At 36.9% G+C, this 19,303-nt stretch overlaps 1 protein-coding gene across 1 annotated transcript; it reads left to right on the forward strand.

Annotated features, from left to right (window-relative positions):
* Positions 1–6: 6 nt before the first annotated feature.
* On the forward strand, positions 7–16,616 carry ANAPC4 (anaphase promoting complex subunit 4). Its single transcript, XM_005415441.2, has 28 exons — positions 7–130; positions 717–822; positions 1,711–1,843; positions 2,452–2,526; positions 2,652–2,678; positions 2,782–2,826; positions 4,281–4,365; positions 4,730–4,840; positions 5,411–5,494; positions 5,751–5,837; positions 6,540–6,604; positions 6,698–6,740; positions 6,840–6,916; positions 7,349–7,449; positions 7,535–7,586; positions 7,890–7,945; positions 9,125–9,171; positions 10,087–10,143; positions 10,308–10,364; positions 10,924–11,017; positions 11,691–11,788; positions 12,298–12,359; positions 12,451–12,489; positions 12,589–12,690; positions 13,322–13,399; positions 14,094–14,264; positions 15,410–15,533; positions 15,896–16,616. The coding sequence occupies exons 1-28, from the start codon at positions 23–25 to the stop codon at positions 16,109–16,111; spliced, it is 2,400 nt and encodes a 799-aa protein (XP_005415498.1). The 5' UTR covers positions 7–22; the 3' UTR covers positions 16,112–16,616.
* The last annotated feature ends 2,687 nt before the right edge of the window (positions 16,617–19,303 follow it).

Here is a 19,303-nt window from a genome sequence, read left to right on the forward strand (position 1 = left end):
GGCCCCGCGGAGTCCCGCAGCCATGCCCGCCTTCAGGCAGGTGGGCGAGAAGCAGCTGCCGCAGGAGGTCGTGTTCATGTCCTGGTCCCCCAAAAGGGACCTCATCGCCCTGGCCAACCGGGCGGGCGAGGTGAGTGCGGGTGCCGGGTGAGGGGCACGGAAGGAACGGGCGCTGCCTCTCCCTGCAGGCCCAGATGCCTTTGCCGTTACCTGGGGCACGTTTCTCGTGAGCCTGGCCAGGCATTTAAGGATAGCAGTTTTGTAAATCAAACGTCTTAAGAATGCTCCTTCGTTTTTTGCATTCTGATTTCCGAACAAATTCATGTATGATGCACTCCTCGCTTGTTTGTGGGATTTTAAAGTGCATGGAAGTTCCTATTTAAATCTAATTTTAAGTACTTTTCCCCCTGGAACTGCAGTATGTGATCATGCATGAAGACAGCACTCGTGCTTTTGGGCTGTCTGCTAGAGAGCTGATGGGTAACCCCTGTTGGTTAGGAGCTTGTATCCTTATGCAAGGCTCTGCTTATTTCTCTGTACTGTTGTAAACTGTGCTGCCCTCTAAAAGAGCATAGGAGTGAGTTATCTGCTAGAGGAGCAGGTGGTGTGTAAAACACAGGAGTTAAAAACTGATAAAAAACTGTGCATCTTGAACTGATTTACAAACTTTTATTAATGGGAGAATGTGGTTTGTCTTTAATGCATTTGCTTTGTAGGTTTTACTTCATCGGCTTGCAAACTTTCAACGTGTGTGGAGTTTGCCTCCAAATGAAAATACAGGAAAAGAAGTGACTGCTCTTGCGTGGAGACCAGATGGCAAAAGTAATGTTAAGTATATGAGATGATATGGTGTGATAAAACCCCATGGGAAATCATGAATGATGATGCCTCTCATCTGTGAAGGAAATTTTCAAGTAAACTGTGTTTGAAGAGAAGGGTGGCTTAATTTTATGTAGGTTCATTCACAACAGTAGAGAGATTAACACTGTTGAATGCAATTGCAAGAAAGATTTGTAAGCCAGATTTATGTGCCAAATGCTGCTTTTCAGGGTATAGCAAAATTTCAACCTCCTAACTAAGCAGAATATTTTGTATGAACTACAAAGTTTATTGGGGAGAAAGAAGCTGTCTGATCAGGATTGATTGAAAAGCTTAGCTTACCATAGGCAAAACTTCGTAGGCTAAAATTGCTCTAATTATAGACCAGAGAAGAAAAAAAAAGCATTTTCCTTATTAATAGAAATAATGTTGAAATTAGTAGCTTAATAAACTTATGCCAGAAATCAGATAATTTTTGCTTACTGGAGGTGGGAGAATGGGAACAATCTTCTTCTATGACATGTGGATAAAAACTATATTGTTATGATGGCATCTGAAGAGTTCAAGAAACTTCTTTTAAAGCTGATTACCTGTGATTAGAAGGAAGTAAATACAGAAACCTCTGCCTGCTATTTGCTATTATGGATGAAGAAAGTTAAGAAAAATGTGGGGCAAAAGTTGCTTGGCAACTCCTAATTTGTGTTTTTTGTTCACCAAACCTTTCTAGTGGACAATGTTATCTATAATATTGGACTCAAGTTTGCAAAATTGGAAGCCTCTACTTTATCAGAGCTATTATTAGAAGTGTTAGAAGCATGTTCAGTTCTAGGTCAGTGTAAGATACACATTTTGCATATTGGTTATTTATACATTTTACTTGTCTTTCTCTAGTTTTGGCTTTTGGCCTTGCTGATACCAAGCGGATTATTCTGTGTGATGTAGAAAAGCCTGAAAGCTTGCACTCCTTCTCTGTGGAGTTATCTATTACTTACATGCATTGGATGGAAGTAACTGAGGAAAGCAGGTGAGTCTGAAAAGAAATAGATCACGAGCCATGTAATGCCACCTTACTGATAATTTATACTTGGAATGTTACAAGCAGTCACATAATGTAATACAGTTTTCCAAAGCTGTGGGTTTTTTTCACCACTTGGCTAAAATTTTCCTTTTTTCAGAACAGACACTTTTCATATGCTTATTTTTAGTGCTGATACCTTAGTGTTGTGGTTCTTTGGGTAATACATTAAATTTCAGCATAATCTTCTGCTTTTTCTGAAGAGCTCCTTGCTTAATCTAGTGTTAGCATGTACAGCCTGTTGTACTGCAGGCTTGGAGAGAGTTTAAACAGAAAGCCTCTGACAGTAACTGATTCACAGGCAATGAAGGATTTGGTGACAAGCCTCTGAGCCAGCAGATACAAACTTTATTCGCTGGAAATAAAAAAATATTTTCAGTTATTTTATTTGATCACTTGATAAGTTATTAAAGGTCCCATAAAGAATTATCCTCTGACATCTTTAATTTTGATATATATAATGCATTGAATATATACTCTTAACTCTGGAATTGAAAAGAAAGTCTCTTCTCATTTTTACAGCTTGGGTAATAAAGACAATATTATGTCTTTTTCAGTGTTCTCACTTCCTTTTACAATGCTGAAGATGAATCAAACCTCCTTTTGCCTAAATTACCAGCGCTACCAAAAAAGTGAGTGTTACTCTAGTAAGCTTGAGGATATACCATTTGTCATTTGTTGTCATTATTTTGGTTATTTCTTTAATGCTCTACAGATGTCTGATCATTGTTACTGAGAGTAATTATTTTGTTTTCAGTTACAGTACCACTGCAAAAATTTTCAGGTAAGAACTTGTCATATTATAACTTCCTATTTTTCCGTTTTATTTTGTTTTCTGGTATTGAGACAAACTACATAAGCCCTAATCAGATGTTTTGTATTTTCAGTGAAGAAAAGTCAGATGAGATTATGAAGCTTCTGGGTGATGTCAGGTAAATTCTGGCTGTGGGTTGTTGGTTGAGGTTTTTTGTTTAGTTGCTTTTTTAAAGGGATAAAATAATAGATAATTGAATTTACTGTTAAATTATTCATAATTTTTTTAAGTCTCAGAGAAATTATATGGAATATCTTTTTTATGTACAAAGATAAAGTTCAAAGAGTATATTAAAGTTTCCATCAGTCACCTTTTCTCCTTAGTTTAGAGGGATTATAAGGCTGTAATATCTGTAACTGCTGTTGGTGTCGTATCTTCTTAGCAGATTTCTTGAGGTGCGTTTGAAGGCTGATTTATGTGTTACTTAAGCTGGTCTTGGAGACATTTTTGAACGCTTGTTCTATACAGAGAATTCCTGGGGGTTTGTATGTGTGACAAATCTAAACTTAAAAGTAGCCCTGAAACTAGCTGTGTCAGTGTTACTTTAAAATAAACATCTGTAATTAGGGAACACATGAAGCACAGCCGGTGGAAGTGTAATATAGCAGACTGAGACTGGCTTTGTGCAGTGCCTTGTGCTGCTTTTTTGAGGGGGGCACTTAAACTCTGTGCCTTGTTTTTTCCATTTCACTGTTCCTTACAGTCTCACCACACTGAGCCACCCTCCTTAATTCAAATCTGCATCTCTGTCTATCACCAGTTACTCCTCTTTAAAACTTGATAGCTCTTCTTACAGTAGGATTTGCTTGCTTGGGAGAGAGTGAGCTGTTTGTGGTGTAGGAGCTTTGTGGATTCTCTCTGCTCTCTTCATCTGCTCAATTAATCCAACCAAAAGTTTTTAAGATACTGTTTTTCTAAGTTCTGTGTTGGCTTTAACAGAAATATTCTGTGTCAATGTATATTTATTTAGATATGTAACAGGCAGAAGTTGCAGTTAATTTTCTTGTATTTGTAGGCTTTTTCCCAAGCCAGTGTAGCACATTGGTGTTAATAAGTGAGCAAAACATAGATATGTCTGTCCCAGACTGTATTCTTTGAACTGTGTTTCTGTTTCTGATGCTATTGTTACTTCTGTGGCTGTTATTGCTGCTGCATCCATTTCAAAAGGTTCATTGCCTTTGAAGTGCTGAGGGATGCCACTGAGTGAGTGTGACAAACTTACTCTGCATGTAATCAGGGTAATTCAAGGTGGCTTTGTAATAATGCTTTGCAGACTGCATTGGTAAGGGGAAGGTTGCTAGAAACTTGTTACTTTTAGTGAAAAAGGACTCTGACTCTACTGTGCTATTTCTTTCCTATTCTTTCAGTTAATGTAGTAATACTCTTAGTATAAGTGTTAGAGGCAGGTTTTAGCAATAAAATCCAAGCTAATTTGTTAGTTTTTTAATTTCTTGAATCGTGGAAGGTAACACAATGTTTCCTTTTTGTGCAGGGATGGAATTTAAGTATTAAGAATGTGTGTATTCAAATTTTTTTCAATATGCTTATCAACACATTCTTCTATTTTTATAGACTTAATGCTCTTGTCCTTGGTGGCAGCTCAGGATTTATTGAGATATATGCTTATGGAATGTTCAAGATTGCTACAGTAAATGGGGTATGTTTGGTTCCTTTCCATATTTTTTCTTCATAATATACCAAGCTACAGCTGATTTGAGTGAAAATATACATATGCTTACACATAAGTGAAACTGGGGTCATGAATTTGAAGAAATGAATTGATTGGGTTGTTGGTTATTGATGGAAAGACCTTGTAACTGGGAAATTTAACTCTTGTTTCAAAATACACTGTTAATACATGATAAAAAGAGCTGGTTTGTTCCTGAGCAGTAGCTGATAATTGCACTTCGTTTTTACCTGCCATTGAACACAGTTATCTTTGTATGTCAGTGTGTTAGAGCAGTAAATATGTCTTAGAGGAAATGAAATGTTTTATTAACTTGTAAACTGGAATCATTCAGGTGGCAGGTTCTTGTCGTGGACTGTGTTTGTCTAGTGATTTGAAATCACTGTCAGTTATTACAGAGATACAAAGCTCTCCAGACAGCGAAGCAGAGATAATGTATTTTCAGGTAAGTAAACAAATTTAAAAACGTTTTTTAAAAGGAAAACTGCTTTTTAAATTACGTTCTGGTAGCTGTATTGCTTTCCCATTATAACAAAAACTACCAGTTCCAGCCATTCTGAAATTAACCCCAGTTTAGCTTTTTAATTTGTAATGTTAATATGCAGTTTCACCGATGAGACTGACAATGCTCATCTGAGCCATTCTTACAAAATACTTCTTTTAGAATAGCGTGAATTTATTCAACTGCAGTGACAATTATTCAGGTTTTCTCCATTCTGCACACAAGGGCATAACAGTAATGCTTTTGATTATCCTATCTTTCCAGAACAGTCACCCTTAAAATTATTAGTTAGAGCTCCAAAATGTGGAACCTTATCAGGGGTTTTTATAGATGTATTAAAAATAGTTATTACTTCTTTGAATTTAATTTATTTTCCTTTTAAAATCAACCTTAAGGAGTTGAGAACGAAGAGATTTTCTGTGGGTCCTTCCAATCTGTCTTTTAATTTCTGTAATCTATATATTGTTAAAAGACAAGTCATCTGTTAACTGTTGTTTTTTTCATTTGTTATAGTTGGACACTAGTCTATTATCAAGTTACTTACCTGAGGTAACTCGAATGGCCCGGAAGTTTACTCACATTTCAACTCTGTTACAGGTACAGTTGTGTTACACCATGTTTTTAGTCTTGTGGTTCTGTAGGCTTTGACATTCTAATGCAAGTGACACCAATGTTTTCTTGTAAAAAGCTCGAGTTGGTTTTAATTAGATGTAGAGCTCCAACTTGGAATTTAATAATAAATTTTATATAAGATCTACAGTGTATATTTCCTTTATATTGTAACATTCATTTGTTGAATGTGTTGTTGAAAGGAAGAAAGGAAATAATGCTAATGCCAGTTTCTGTATTACAGTATATAAAGCTGTCATTGACATGCATGTGTGAAGCATGGGAAGAAATACTGATGCAGATGGACTCACGACTAACAAAGTTTGTACAGGTACTGTAGCATTAACCATCCTTTTGGAAAAACACTTTTTGCAGTAGTTCTGTTGTTAGTCTGTTGCATATCTTAATGTTTAAGCATGATGCCTCCAGATAAGAGTCTCTAAGTTCAGAGGCAGCCTGGAAGCTATTGTGTGTCAAGTGCTCTGATGCTGAAGGTACCTGTGTACAATCAAGCATAATTGTATTGTGGTACTTTTATTTATTCTGAATTTTTTTAAAATCATACTTTTCAGCTTGTCCAGCTGTTGATCAGTTCCTTTCTATTTAAGGCTGGGCTATTTGTACTTAAGTCATTGATAAACTGATCACTGTAAGTGTTCAGTAACAACACTTACAGCCTAGTTCAATAGAGCACATGTAATTATCTGTGTTTAAGATGCTATTGGATTTGCTTAAATTTTGTATTTATTGACCATGGTCAGAAGTTAATGAATCCTGTAATTTGCTTATTTTTTAGAATAGATTCTTGGTGGCAAACTGCTTAGCATTTTTATTGGGTAATGCAGTTGAAAATAACTTGAAATACTGAAGAAATTTCACTGATCAGAAAATTTTGAGTGATCAGTAGTCTGATTTCAACATTCAAAGATATGGGTGGGTTCTTTGAAATACTTTATATGGAGTGTTTGTGAGATAATTTGGTAGGCTGGATTTAATCTCTTCACCAATCTATTTCAATCATTTTGACTGACAGGAAAAGAATACAACCACTTCTGTTCAGGATGAGTTTATGCAGCTGTTGTTATGGGGCAAAGCAAGGTAGTTACTGTTGTTTTATCTGAGTATGCCTTTGCACTTGATGTTGAAACACAAAATGAAATGCCTATTTGGTTCTCTCCCTACCTTCTTCAGTCTGGAACTTCAGGCATTACTAATGAACCAACTGACAGTAAAGGTATGTTAACATTTTTTTAAACGTACTAAATTAATCTGTTTCAATATCTTTTAATCATTTTTATGTTTACAGATCATTATTGTATCTCTTTGTTAACAGGGTTTAAAAAAACTTGGTCAGTCCATAGAGTCTTCCTATTCTAGTATACAGAAGTTGGTTATAAGTCATTTGCAGAGGTAAGTCACAGAATTTCCAATGAATTTTAGATTAAATGGCATATTATATGCTTTGATGAAAGACAATATGCTGTCTTGGTGGTGCTTTCTATGTAGGTGAGCTGGTAAGGAAACAGTGATCGTGGCAAAACATTTTACTTTTGTGTAGTAGAGAACTAGTGAAATATTTTGAAAAATCTTCATAGTACATCACCTGTAAATTGCTGCCTGGTGTGTTTAATAGGATCTGTGCAAAATATTCACACTAACTTTATGTGTCATTGAGACAATATCTGTCTTTCTCTGAAGTGATACCATGCCTCTTGTTCACGTCAGACCACCTTATAAAGCTTTGCACTTTGTGCATTAAATAATCAAAATGTAGCATCCAGCACAGCACTGAATTTCCAGAGTGTGAATAAAAAATTCTGCTTCTTTCCTCTGCCTTCCTAGTGGCTCTGAGGCACTTTTATACCACTTGAGTGAATTGAAAGGAATGGCTTTATGGAAACAAAAATATGAGTCTCTGGGATTAGATGCATCTGGAATTGATGGTACAGTAGAGTGTGTGCTACCTCCCTGCTCTGATTTCACTTTTGAAAGCTTAATAATAATGGTTAACTTTTTTTTTTTTTACAGAGGCTATTACTGCTGTTGGTTCTTTCATCCTGAAGGCAAATGAGCTGCTTCAGTAAGTATGAAGTCTGCAGAGTTTAAAAAGCATTCCTATTCAGTCTTGTATTGGAGGAGATTGATGGGCTGGGAATAGAGGAGGTTGGGAGAGCAAGACTCCTCTGTTGGTGCTGAGCTTTCATCTTGTCTTCCTGCTTGTCAGACTCATACCACAAGAACAGTCCTGCTTGAAGCACTGCATTGGGCATTTTGAAATAAACTGACAGAACTTGCGGGCCTTTCTGTGGTAAAGATGGGACTTAAGCATGAAGTAGCTTCTAACAGTCAGATTTTGTAATTTATTTTCTTGTTTCTTCTTTAGAGTGATCGACAGTAGTATGAAAAACTTTAAGGCATTTTTCCGATGGCTCTATGTTGGTAAGATTGGTCACACAGTAATCATCCAGTGTCTGGTTTATATTGTAATCATTGAAATGCAGACAAGTAACTAGGCCAGTCTGAGTTATAACCATCTATTTTTTTTCTATCATAGAAAATTTTTGGACATACAAAGGGATATAGTTGATAAGGCAAGAGTAATTATAATAATAAAAACACAGATTATAAATTTGGTAGTTCTCAATTAAATTTAGTATATGCAGAGTGGGTATTGCATATACTTGACCTGTAATACTGCTCCAAGCTGTTTGCTGCTTCATGAGCAATTTGCTGGTCTTGATTTGGAGAAAAATAAAGGACTTTTTTTTAGTCTACACAAAACTTAAAATGCAGCCTTATTTTCTTTTACTCTGTTACTTAGTGTTTTCTCCTGTGAAAGCCTACTTACTTGTAAGGTTCTGCACAGAACCTTACAGTCTCTGAACGTCCACTTGCACTTAGTAGCTACCTTCAGTTGTGTTTGGATAGCTGCAGAGAAAATGTTAGAAGGAAGTGAAACACACTGTATTTTAGCCTGCCTGTTTTTATAGAGTGTTTATGAATAAGTTTATAACTTCTATTTGATCTTTTTAGAACTACCTTACAAAAATGTGTTATTACCAGATATTGTAGAAGCACCAGATATGCAGTGTTAGCACCTACTAGCAGGAATATAATAGTTCTAATTTAAAAATTACAGAAAGCAGGACTACCTAAGTTCTCTGTCATGTTACGTTCAGTGTTTGTTTCATTTCAGAGTAAACAGAGAAGTTCATCCAAGCCTTGCAGATTTAAAATTAATCCCATGCCATTCTCTTAAAACACATTTTTCTGAGCATGACAGTTTTCATGTATTTTACATATATCCATTTTAGTACTCTTAGTATGGACATGAACAAATTCTTACGAGCTTTTTCATAATAATTTTGTTTCAGTCTCATACAGAGTAGAATACAGTTGGAGAAGATTAAAGATAAAAATTCTTGAAGATTTGTAATGTAAGCTAGTGAGACTAGAGAGACCTAATTTCAGTCTCAACTTGTAATTCTTCATCCCAGGCTCTTTTGCTTCTAATGAATTAATCTTTTTTTAACAGCAATGTCTTATTACATACATGTGAAAAATTAAGGATAATAGGAAAACAGTGGTAATGCAATAAGAATATAATTTTTCCCTCAGCCATGTTGAGGATGTCCGAAGATCATGTGCTTCCAGAGCTGAACAAGGTAATGGTCACATTTGCCGATAAATGGTGATACCTTTGATATTCTGCTCATCTTGAAAGCAGAATTCAAGGTTCCTTTTTGTTCCAGAACTTATAAGGGTAGTGTCTGTGTCATTTTTTTGAGAAGGTTGATGCCTGTACATTGACACTAATATGCTGTTGTGCTTGAATTACTTTTTCTGTTTTCTTTGCTAATACTGCTGTATTTAGTACGCTGGGTATGCAAGGCCTCTGTATAGCAGCTCTTTATGCACCCTGAATGCTGAAGTTAACCAGAGTGAGATCTTAATATCTTTATCAATCCCCCCATAGAGGAGAGGGAATATATAACAACACAATAATATATAAATAATACAATAACACCTGCATTGAATTTGCAGCCACCATTACACTGCCCTCACTTGAGGGCAGAGGTGCCTTCCAGAAATAGATAGGCTAGGAATGGACAGGTAGGGACCCCCTGCAGTTCATGAAGGACAAAATGCAAGGTTCTGTGGTGGGGTGGGTTAACCCCCTGTGAGTGCACTGCTGGAGCCCATGTGGCTGGGAAGATGTCAGCTCTGCTGAGATGATGTGGGAATCACTGGGTGCACGCTGGGCATGAGGCAGTAGTGTGCCCTGGCAAAGGTGGGCACGGGTGACCAGGACTGTAGTAATGAGAGCATGGCCAGGAGAAGCACTTATTGTCCTTATTTAGCACTTTTTGGTTGCATCTTCAGTTTGGGACCATCCTGTAACAAGACAAGAATGGTTTGGGATGAGTTCAGCACTCCCAAAGCAGGTTGGAGGCTGGAATATTTGCCCTGTGAGCACAGGCTGAGGGAGCTGTGCTTGTGCAGCCTATAGATTATGTATTCTGTGCTCATTGAAATGTGTTTCTTACCCTTTGCTTTTCTCACTGATTTTTCCCTTTTAGATGACTCAAAAAGATATCACATTTGTTGCCGATTTTCTTACTGAGCACTTCAATGAGGTTAGTGAAACTCATTTTCCAAGTACATGATTTGGCTGTGTTTTTGCTGACAATAGCTGAGTCTGAAAAATTTTAGAATAAAATAATTTGATCATCTTTTTGTGTGTTCACTATTTCTCATTATTTTTGTGTTTAAATAATGGGTTTGTTTGCATTATTTTTAGGCACCAGAACTTTACAATCGTAAAGGAAAATACTTCAATGTGGAGAGAGTTGGCCAGGTAAGAACCAAGGAATAAATGCAAAAAGAATAAATGAGAAAATCCTTAGATATAGAAGCTTATAAGGTTGTGTCCACTGTTTCCATTTTTGCTCTGTGTTGCCTTTTTTTCTCTGTGTTGCACATACCAGTAATGGTAAAAAAGAGTAAATTGTTTCACCTTATTATTAGGAAAATGACGGTTTAAAACATTGTTTCACTTTACACATGCTGTATTTTTAGGAGAAGACAAAAATATTTTGCAGCAGTAGTAAAACTCTAAAAGCAAGCTTCAGTAAAACTGATATGTTGGTTATCTGTATGGCACTAATCACTGCATTTCAGAACATTTGTGTTCAGACTTAATCTAAAAATAATTTTCTTAGGGAAATATCACCACATGATCTTAAACAATAGTTGATTTTTCTTGTTTCTAGATGGGGTGAAATATTTAGTTATAAGACTATGGCTTGTTTATTTACCAAGAAATGTTTACTATACTTGCTAGGGGTAATAGTGAAGGTGAATTCTAATGTTCCCTATTCTTAAATGACAGTCCTAAAAATGTGTTTGTTTTCTAGTACTTGAAAGATGAAGATGATGACCTTGTATCACCACCTAATACAGAGGGAAACCAATGGTTTAACTTTCTTAAAGATAGTACTCATCTTAAAGGTAATATGCTTTCATGAAAAGAAGTGAATGCAAGATATATGCAGAATGTAACCAATGTAGAAGAATTATCTTTTTTCATGCTTTTGAGTTATTCTGTAGTGTTACTCATTGGTCTTCATCTGAGTGGAATAAAATAAATGGGCCTTGTTATTTTGCACAGCGTTTATGTAGCTGCTTACCCAGTCAATTACCATTTTCTGGATATTGGGAGTTCCCCATCTTTTCTGTACCAGTCTCAGAAGTGTTGGCTTGGAAGGAATCCCTGAAGAGGTTTATTTTGGGATATCTTAATTCCAGTTCAAGAAAGTGATAGTTATGCTTAGATTGTACCTGTGGGAAGTGTCCTAACTTGTTCTCTTTCACTGGAGTCTGAGACTATTTTGTTAATTAGTGGTGAAAAGGAAGTAAGAGACTATAATGAGCAGATGGTGACAATTATTCTAGTTCAACTTTAGAAACCAAAGACTGTAAAACCTTGACAGCATAAGCTGCACATAATAGAGTTTGCTACAGTTGCCTTTTTCTGCCTATGTAATTCAATTAAAAGGGGGGAAATGGTAGCGTTTTTGTTTGGAAAATAGTCTTTAGAAAATCTGGTTTTAGAGCTAATAGTGGTGTATTATGTTTTTATAGAGATACAAGCATCTTTCAAATTAACTTTGTCTGTTTACAGAAAGCCCACTTCTGTTTCCCTACTATCCTGAGAAATCATTGCATTTTGTCAAAAGGCAAATGGAAGGGGTCATTGATCAGTGTCTACAAAAGCCAGCAGTAAGTTCTGTTTTTACAAATTATTACTTTCTTTTAGGGATAGTGGTCAACTGAAGGAAACAGTCGTGCTTAGCAAGGCCTGAAGCTTTAATCTTTGCCTGTGAGTGCCTATGACTTGGGTAGAGTCCAGCTTCACTGCTGGGATATCTCAAGCCTTTGGCCGGGGAAAGTACAGTGAGGGATTTTTTTTAAACATATTCTGTTCACATGATTTTGGGATCTGGTTTTAATGTTAATTATGTGTGTCTGTGTGCTGTGTACCAGATAACTGTGTCAGTTGGCAATACATTAGTCTAATATGGAGATACATGAAACAAATGTGTGAAGTGACACAGTGTGTGTAGTATTTACATTACAGATGTTTATTCCAGGATAAATACTGGTGGAGTTTTCTTGTAGATATACTCAGATGTTGTTGGTAGGTTGGTTGGGTGTTTTTTTTCTTAAAAATATGTATAATTATGAATAACTGCCTGTATTTTATGGACTATTTCTTTTCTATTTATTAGGATGTAATTGGAAAGTCAGTGCATCAAGCAGTCTGCATATCTCTCTACAAAGTTTCTCAAAGGTATTTCATTACTAAAAGCAGCTAAAGAAATGTGCAGCTAAAACTCATGCATGAGTAGCATTTCATAAACTGTTTTGTCTTTCCTTTGCAGTGAAGACTCCACACCTCAGTTATTTAAGTTACCATTTCTGTAAGTATGCTGCTATTCATTGTTCCTATTCCTTGTTCCTTGTAGTTTATGGGTTATTAAAACTTGATCTAAATTTTCATTTCTTCCCTCACATTGCAGGTGGAATGACAAAACATCTAATTTACATTATGTTCTCTTCACCATGTTAGAAAATTCTATTTCTAAAATACACATTTTGAGGAGACATACTGATACTTCCAGGTAAGACAAGAAGAGGGAAAAAGTGGTGTGTGAGTTTTGCCACATTTGTACAGAAACACTTAAAATTTATATCTATTTGTAAAAATAAGGAATGAGCACCATGAATACAATGTCTCTTTAATACTAGAGAAAATGAAGAGTACATTAAGTGCAGCAGGAAAATGCGCCAGAAGTTTGTGTTGTATTACACTCAGTAAGTCTCATCTCAAGACCCAAGATAGTTCTGGGATAAGGAAAAAATCAGACTCCATTACATTGCTGCTAACAGAATTACTTATTTGTGCAGACTTCTGAAAAATTACAAAGAATCCTGCTTCTTCTGTTGCTTTGTCTTACTGTAAATAGCATTCTTTGATTAATGTCTTGCAGTCTGTAATTTAATGGTGGCTTTCTCTTCTCTGCATAAGCCAGATGTAGTTTTCCATTTGACTCCATTAGTAATGTTTTTCTGAGGAGCAGAATTTAGAAGGTGCCCATCCACCAATTACATAATTTTGGCTTGTAGCCATGTATTGTGCTGAGCTTAGATAGGCTTTTACACCATCTTGTACCACAGTTGCCATTAGAGATTTTGGATTCTCAGTGAAGGGAAAGGTTTTTGTCACTGAGACAATTAACTCTGTTGTTCTAGGTCTGTCAGTAATGGGTTTCTTGCAGTAGAGTTTGGAAACTTCTTGAACAACAGTATGAATGAGAGCTCAGACTCCAGGTCAGTATATTTGATTTTTCTTGCAGATTGCTGAATTAAAAATCATATTTCCTGTTGGTTTTCTTGCATTGTTACCTTTGAAGTTAACTCAGCTGGGCAAATCAGGGTGTAAGAAATGGCACAGGTGCATGAAGCTGCAGAGCAGTGCAAATACTACTTTCCACTTCCTCTCAAAGTCAAGTAAATTTTATTTTCCAGTTGAAAACTAAAGCTTTAACACATGTGTAAGAAACAAATCTAGCTGGAAACAAGTATTGTTTATCTCTGTGATGTTCTTTAAGTAAGGTAAAGCTTGGTATGCCTGAATGTAGCCATCTTACAAGGCATATGGTAAACTCAACTCATCCTTTTCAAGTAGAAAAGCCAGATGTGATTTGCCCTCAGAACTTTCAGCAGTATTTCTAAATTTTCTTTGGTATTTATGTTTGCTGTTTCTCATGTTTCATCTGAAATGTGAAGGTTGCTAGTAAGAAATTTTTGTGAGTTGCTTTATTTTCCCCTTCAGATGATGCAGAAGTCTGCCAGGTTATGGTTATCATTCAGTCATAGCTGCACAACTGACCTCTTTTATAATTTTATTATTATTTACAATGAAGCTCGTTGTTAAGTACTGAATACTTTTTAACAACTTCAACATATTTTATTTCTGCATTCTCTTATATTATTTGATGCTTTCTAAATTATTTTCCTATAGATGCTACAGTTGTTTGGATGCTCACTTCTATGATGATGAAACTGTAACTGTAGTTCTGAAAGAGAGTGTGCAACAAGAGGGGAAGGAGAGAGTCTTGGCTCAGCTGCCTTTATCTTCAGTATATACGGATGAGGACCGAGATGGGAAATTCATTTGGGATTCTATGGAAAGGTACTGAAAAACCTTGAGCAAATCTGAAAACGTAGAACTGAAAAGCAAATTAAGCAAATATTGTAATTGTGTACAGTTACTCATACTTTGCACATGTATAAATATTTTAAAGACAGAAACTCTTTTTGTGCCAGGATGGGGGGATGGAAGCTTCCTAAATAGTTTGTTTTGTGGTTTTTGGGAGGTTGGTTTTGGGTTTTATCATATTGATACTACTTCCATACCTGGCTGGATCAGCTGAAGGCACCTTGCAGAATCAGAAATCTTCCTTAGAAGATGCTGACTTTGCTAGTCAAAATACTTAAATTTAGGATGTTTTCAGCATATGTGCTCATATACCTCTGTCTTGTAATAAGAATACACAGGTATTTCTTGATCTTTCCCTGGTAGCCACCCTTAAAAATATTGTCAGCTTGACCTTAAAACATCAGAACTGGTACAGCTGTCTGCATTGGCATAGGTAGAGGTGAAAGTGAACACACACACAAAGGCCAGTGAAGTTCAATTAGTGAATCCAATCCTTCAGTTGCTGTGTATTCCTTGCTTTTACTTTTCTCCCATTCTTCTCTGGTGATTTGCTTATGATGATGCACTTTTATTTCAAAATAAAGAGCCACACTGAACTGTAAATTAACTTTTTATGCCACAAAGATATTGTGTATTGAAGAATGAACAGAAAATATTAAGAGCAAGTTCAAACTAATCTTGGCTGCTGTAATAGGTAGGGAGGGTCTTCATACAATCCCTGTGAGTGGGGTAATGATTCATATTTGAAAGGTCATGGAGGCCAAACTTCTGTGTAAGGGGAGGCACTGCATCCAGGACTGTGTTTGGAAACTTATCTTTGTGCAGAGGAGAGGTTTGAAAAAAGCCACCCACATCCTGCTACAGCTGTTTCTTGTGGGGAGGTCAGACTTTACAACTCCCTTCTCGCCTGCTGTAATGTTTTTAACTCGGTAGGAACGTGTTGTGTCTCTACAGTTGGATCTCCTGCTCTAGAGTATAGTAGCAGCATTATGATGGTTTCAGAGGCTTATCTACTTGTTGCATATGATGAAATTTAGACATAAGAAACTGGAGGTTTTTTCTTAGAACTGCAGTTGTTTCTTGTGAAGCAGCTTTGTGCTTTTTTCCTTGCTGTGCAGGCTGGATGAGCGAAGCGGTGAGATACCCACACGTACTGTCTTCTTAGAGAGTCAGTGGAGAGTGCTGGAGAACATGAAAGCTCAGTATGTTTCTGTAAATGGCATTAGAAAAGTTTCTTGTGTGGTAAGTGCAGTATCTCTGAAAAAGGCTGTCTATTAAAGGAAGTGTGCTGACTGACGTGGTAACCTAAAAGTTACCAATTTCTATTTTTTTTTAACAAATAGATTATTTTTTTCATAATCTGCTATTAGTGTGTCAGGATACAGTCATACCATAATAGCACGGGATGGAAAAACTTTAACAGAAGGTAATAGATCTGCTTGCTTCACTTCTCAGCCTCTAGAGCAATAAAAAAGTTGCTAATTTCCTTGAAACCTTCATTTCAAAGATGAAGGTTATTTTCAAAGCTACTGGCTGACAATTAAAATGCTGTTGGTGTTTTTACTTATTTGGTCATTAACAGGAACTTCTTACTGTCTCTGTAGCTAAGTTCGAACCTCCGCCACATCAGGGTGTTTGAGATGGATGTAGAGGATGATGGGGAAGTTGAGGAAGAAGAGGAAGAAGAAACAACTCAGATTGCAGCTGGGGAACCTGATGAGCCAAATCAGCCTGCAGATGGCCAGGGCAATGTGTGTGATGCATCTGCTGAGGAGCTACCTGATGAAACTGAAGAACATGAAACAAGTTTGGATCCTTGAAATAGGCTTTGGTAATAGAAAAGCGACAGGACTGAACTGTAAATACTGTTTTTAATGGCACAAAGAAATTCTGTGTTGAAGAATGAACAGAAAATACTTAAAACAAGTTCAAACTCATCCTGGCTGCTACAGTAAGCAGGGACACTATCAGTACTGTCCCTGGGACTGGGAGTGATGTGGAGTGATACATTTGAAAGGTCATCTAACTAGTTAGAAAGTAATCTGACTTCAGGCTGCTGAGATGATGGATCCCATACCTCCTCAAGCACATGAATCAAGCTGGAGTTCTGTATTGCTTCTCAGCTAAGATTGTGTTCTAGAGTACATTTATTGACTCTTTTCTGTCTGGTACACAGTTTGGTACCAGCTAAAGCTTTGAAAGCTTTTCTATTTGCCATTTTTAATAGGTGAAGAGAAAAAGAAATACCAGCTGAAGTTTTTGTAGCTAGTCTGTTCAGTCCTGGATACTGTTATAAAGATATAATAAAGTTGTATATAAAACCAACAAACTTGTGGCCTAATTTTTTGCTTTTCAGACTTTGTATTCTAGTAGTGGGTTTGAAAGTTTCCTGCAGAACCAAAACATAAAATTGCAAATTGGTGTAGGGCTAGTTACACACCAAAATTTAGCAACTGTTAATGAAATGCATAGTTTTAAAAGCTCTTTGGATAACATCTGTCCTTGGTAACACAGCATTTCAATCTATGCAGTTCTTTAGTCTTCAGTGCAATGTGTGTGTGCAGTGCATGATTTGTCAAATGTTTGCATATCTCAGCCTGCCTAGTTTCTGTGAATTTGTTCCTGAAAGCCTGTTTTCTCAATCTGGAATTTTTTGTAATGAAAAATTTCAACAGAGAATGTATTATTTTATTCTGATTTAGCACTGGGAGTTGTGCATAGCTCTCAGCATAATCCTGTTACTTGCAGTTTATATGTTACTGTAGGCATGATGTAGTGCTAAGCAGTAGAAACTAGAAACAGCATTTAGAAATCTAAAATGTTTTCTTCTTCCCTACTAGCTGCCATTCTGAACTGACATAAAACTCAGCTCTTGGAACAATGCTGCGTAATGCATGATCTTCCTTTGAACAGTGAGTGTACCTTGTATTTGTGAGGAGGCCCAAATTTCCATTCTGTGCTTTAAAATAAATCTTTTGAAATTGCTATTTGGCATTGCAAAATTCAAATACTAAACTTATCCTTTTATTTTGAAATATACTATTTTAAGTAACTTTTTTAAAGTGGACTTCTGAAGGTTTTGATCTCTTTGGGGGAGACCCTGGTAAAACAAGCTTTCAGTTTTGAAGGAGACTTAAGTTTTCCCCTTTCCTAACAACCTCCTTGAAAGCTGCTTGCTGTTCATCATTTTCATGCAACAGATGGTCTTGTTTCAGGGCCCAGTGAAGCTGTAGGACAGGAGAGACAGAAATGCCCATCCAGAAGTGCTGTGATTTTCTGTGTAGAGCAGGTAACTCTTACTAAAAAAATTGCTGTTGCAACGGAGCCCACTCAGCTTAAACCTGGCCTTGTGTTCTTCCAGGAAACTTATGCTTCTGATCTAACTTAGAGTTGTCACATCAAGGGCTTAGAAGTAATTGTTCTGCTGTGTTTTCTGCTATATAGTTTTAGTCCATGTGCATATGGAAATCTGATCTATTCTGCCCCAGTAGTTCCTGAATTTATGTTAGCAGATGTGTCCCATGTCACGGGCATGTCTGTCAGACATCTCCCTTAAGGTTATTCTGTGCACCTTTCTAGTCCAGGTCTGGGATAAACTTGAGTCAGTGGGAGCTTTGTGGCTGGCTTGGGTAAGTCCATGTGCACATTGTACATTTCTCAGTGACACAGCACAGACACACCAGTGGTCAGTGCTGCTGAATGCATTGCTGATTCCTTCTGACAGGCTTTTTAAAAATTTGATTGGCTGATAGATTTTTGTAATAATAAATATGTCAGTAATGTGTTAATGCAACGGTTTTCCAAATGGTGTTAAGATGCATTTGATCTAGAAGTATTTTAGGATTTTGGTGGTGTCTGGGTGTGGTGGTTTCTCATTTGCCATTTTGATCTCTTATGCTAACTGAAGGCTCAGTCAACCTTTCTCTGTGGGGAGTTATAATTTACTGGTAGATTTGTAGACAAAAAAAACCCTCTATATTCTCAGCAAGCATGCACACAATCTACTCTGTAATACAAATCTTTAGGTCTCTAAGGAACATTTACTGCTGCCTCTTTTTTAATATCTGTTTGTTTTGCATTTGGCATTACTATTTTTTAAAAAAAAAATCTTAACACAACTTTTATTTTCTGCTCTTTACCTGTGTAATCCCTTTTCCAGACCTTTTGCCCATGCCTGTTCTGCCTGATGTCTCCAGCGTTTGGCCCATTGCCAAGTGTGTGCTTCGGTGTCTCACCAGCTGGTGCTGTTTTGCTCCACGACCTGGACATGCTGTGGTACCATTGCCTCCCACTTACATGGATTTTGTGGCACATTTGTGCCTTCCTTCATAAACAGCCAGTTGAACTGCTCAAAAAGACAGGAGATGGCTGTAGAGCAATAGTGAACAAAAGCTTGCTTTATGACAGATTTATGTTTGCAGAGGGGACAAGGGATGTGTAGCTTTATAACAAAAGTTATAGCTGGTCCTAATGCTCCTTGACTTTGAAAAACAACTTACCTAAAAAATGCCTTAGACCCCATTTGTAAACCTTGACAAAATGGGAAAGCCATCTCTGTAAGCATGGAAATTCCTTAGTATGTGGCCTGTATTTGGTATCCGTAGTTAGAATTGGTGCATGTGTCCTGTTAACTACTGCAGCAGTAACATCTGAGATCTCTCATGCTACCTGGAACTAGCTGTTGCTCTTGGAGATGGGGCTATAATCTCAATTTCTTGCTTCACAAGCTGTTTTAGGGGAAGAGCTGCCTGAATTTACAGTTTGCAATATTGCTGTTGTTGATTATGTAAGAAACAAGGCAAAGAGATAGAGCCAGTACCTTTTAAAATTTGAAAGGATGGACCCAGTATTAAGAACTCTCTTATTAAGTGTATTAAGGTGGGGAGAAAGAACTAAATGCAAATATTTTTAGCAATGTATCTGATGCCTTCTCCCAGGGGCTGTTCAAGACCAAGTTGGATGGTACCCTGAGCAACCTCATTTAGGGAGTGGCATCTCTGCCCACGGCAGGG

Source organism: Geospiza fortis, unplaced genomic scaffold, assembly GCF_000277835.1.
Source record: "Geospiza fortis unplaced genomic scaffold, GeoFor_1.0 scaffold40, whole genome shotgun sequence".
NCBI classification, from domain to species: Eukaryota; Metazoa; Chordata; class Aves; order Passeriformes; family Thraupidae; genus Geospiza; species Geospiza fortis.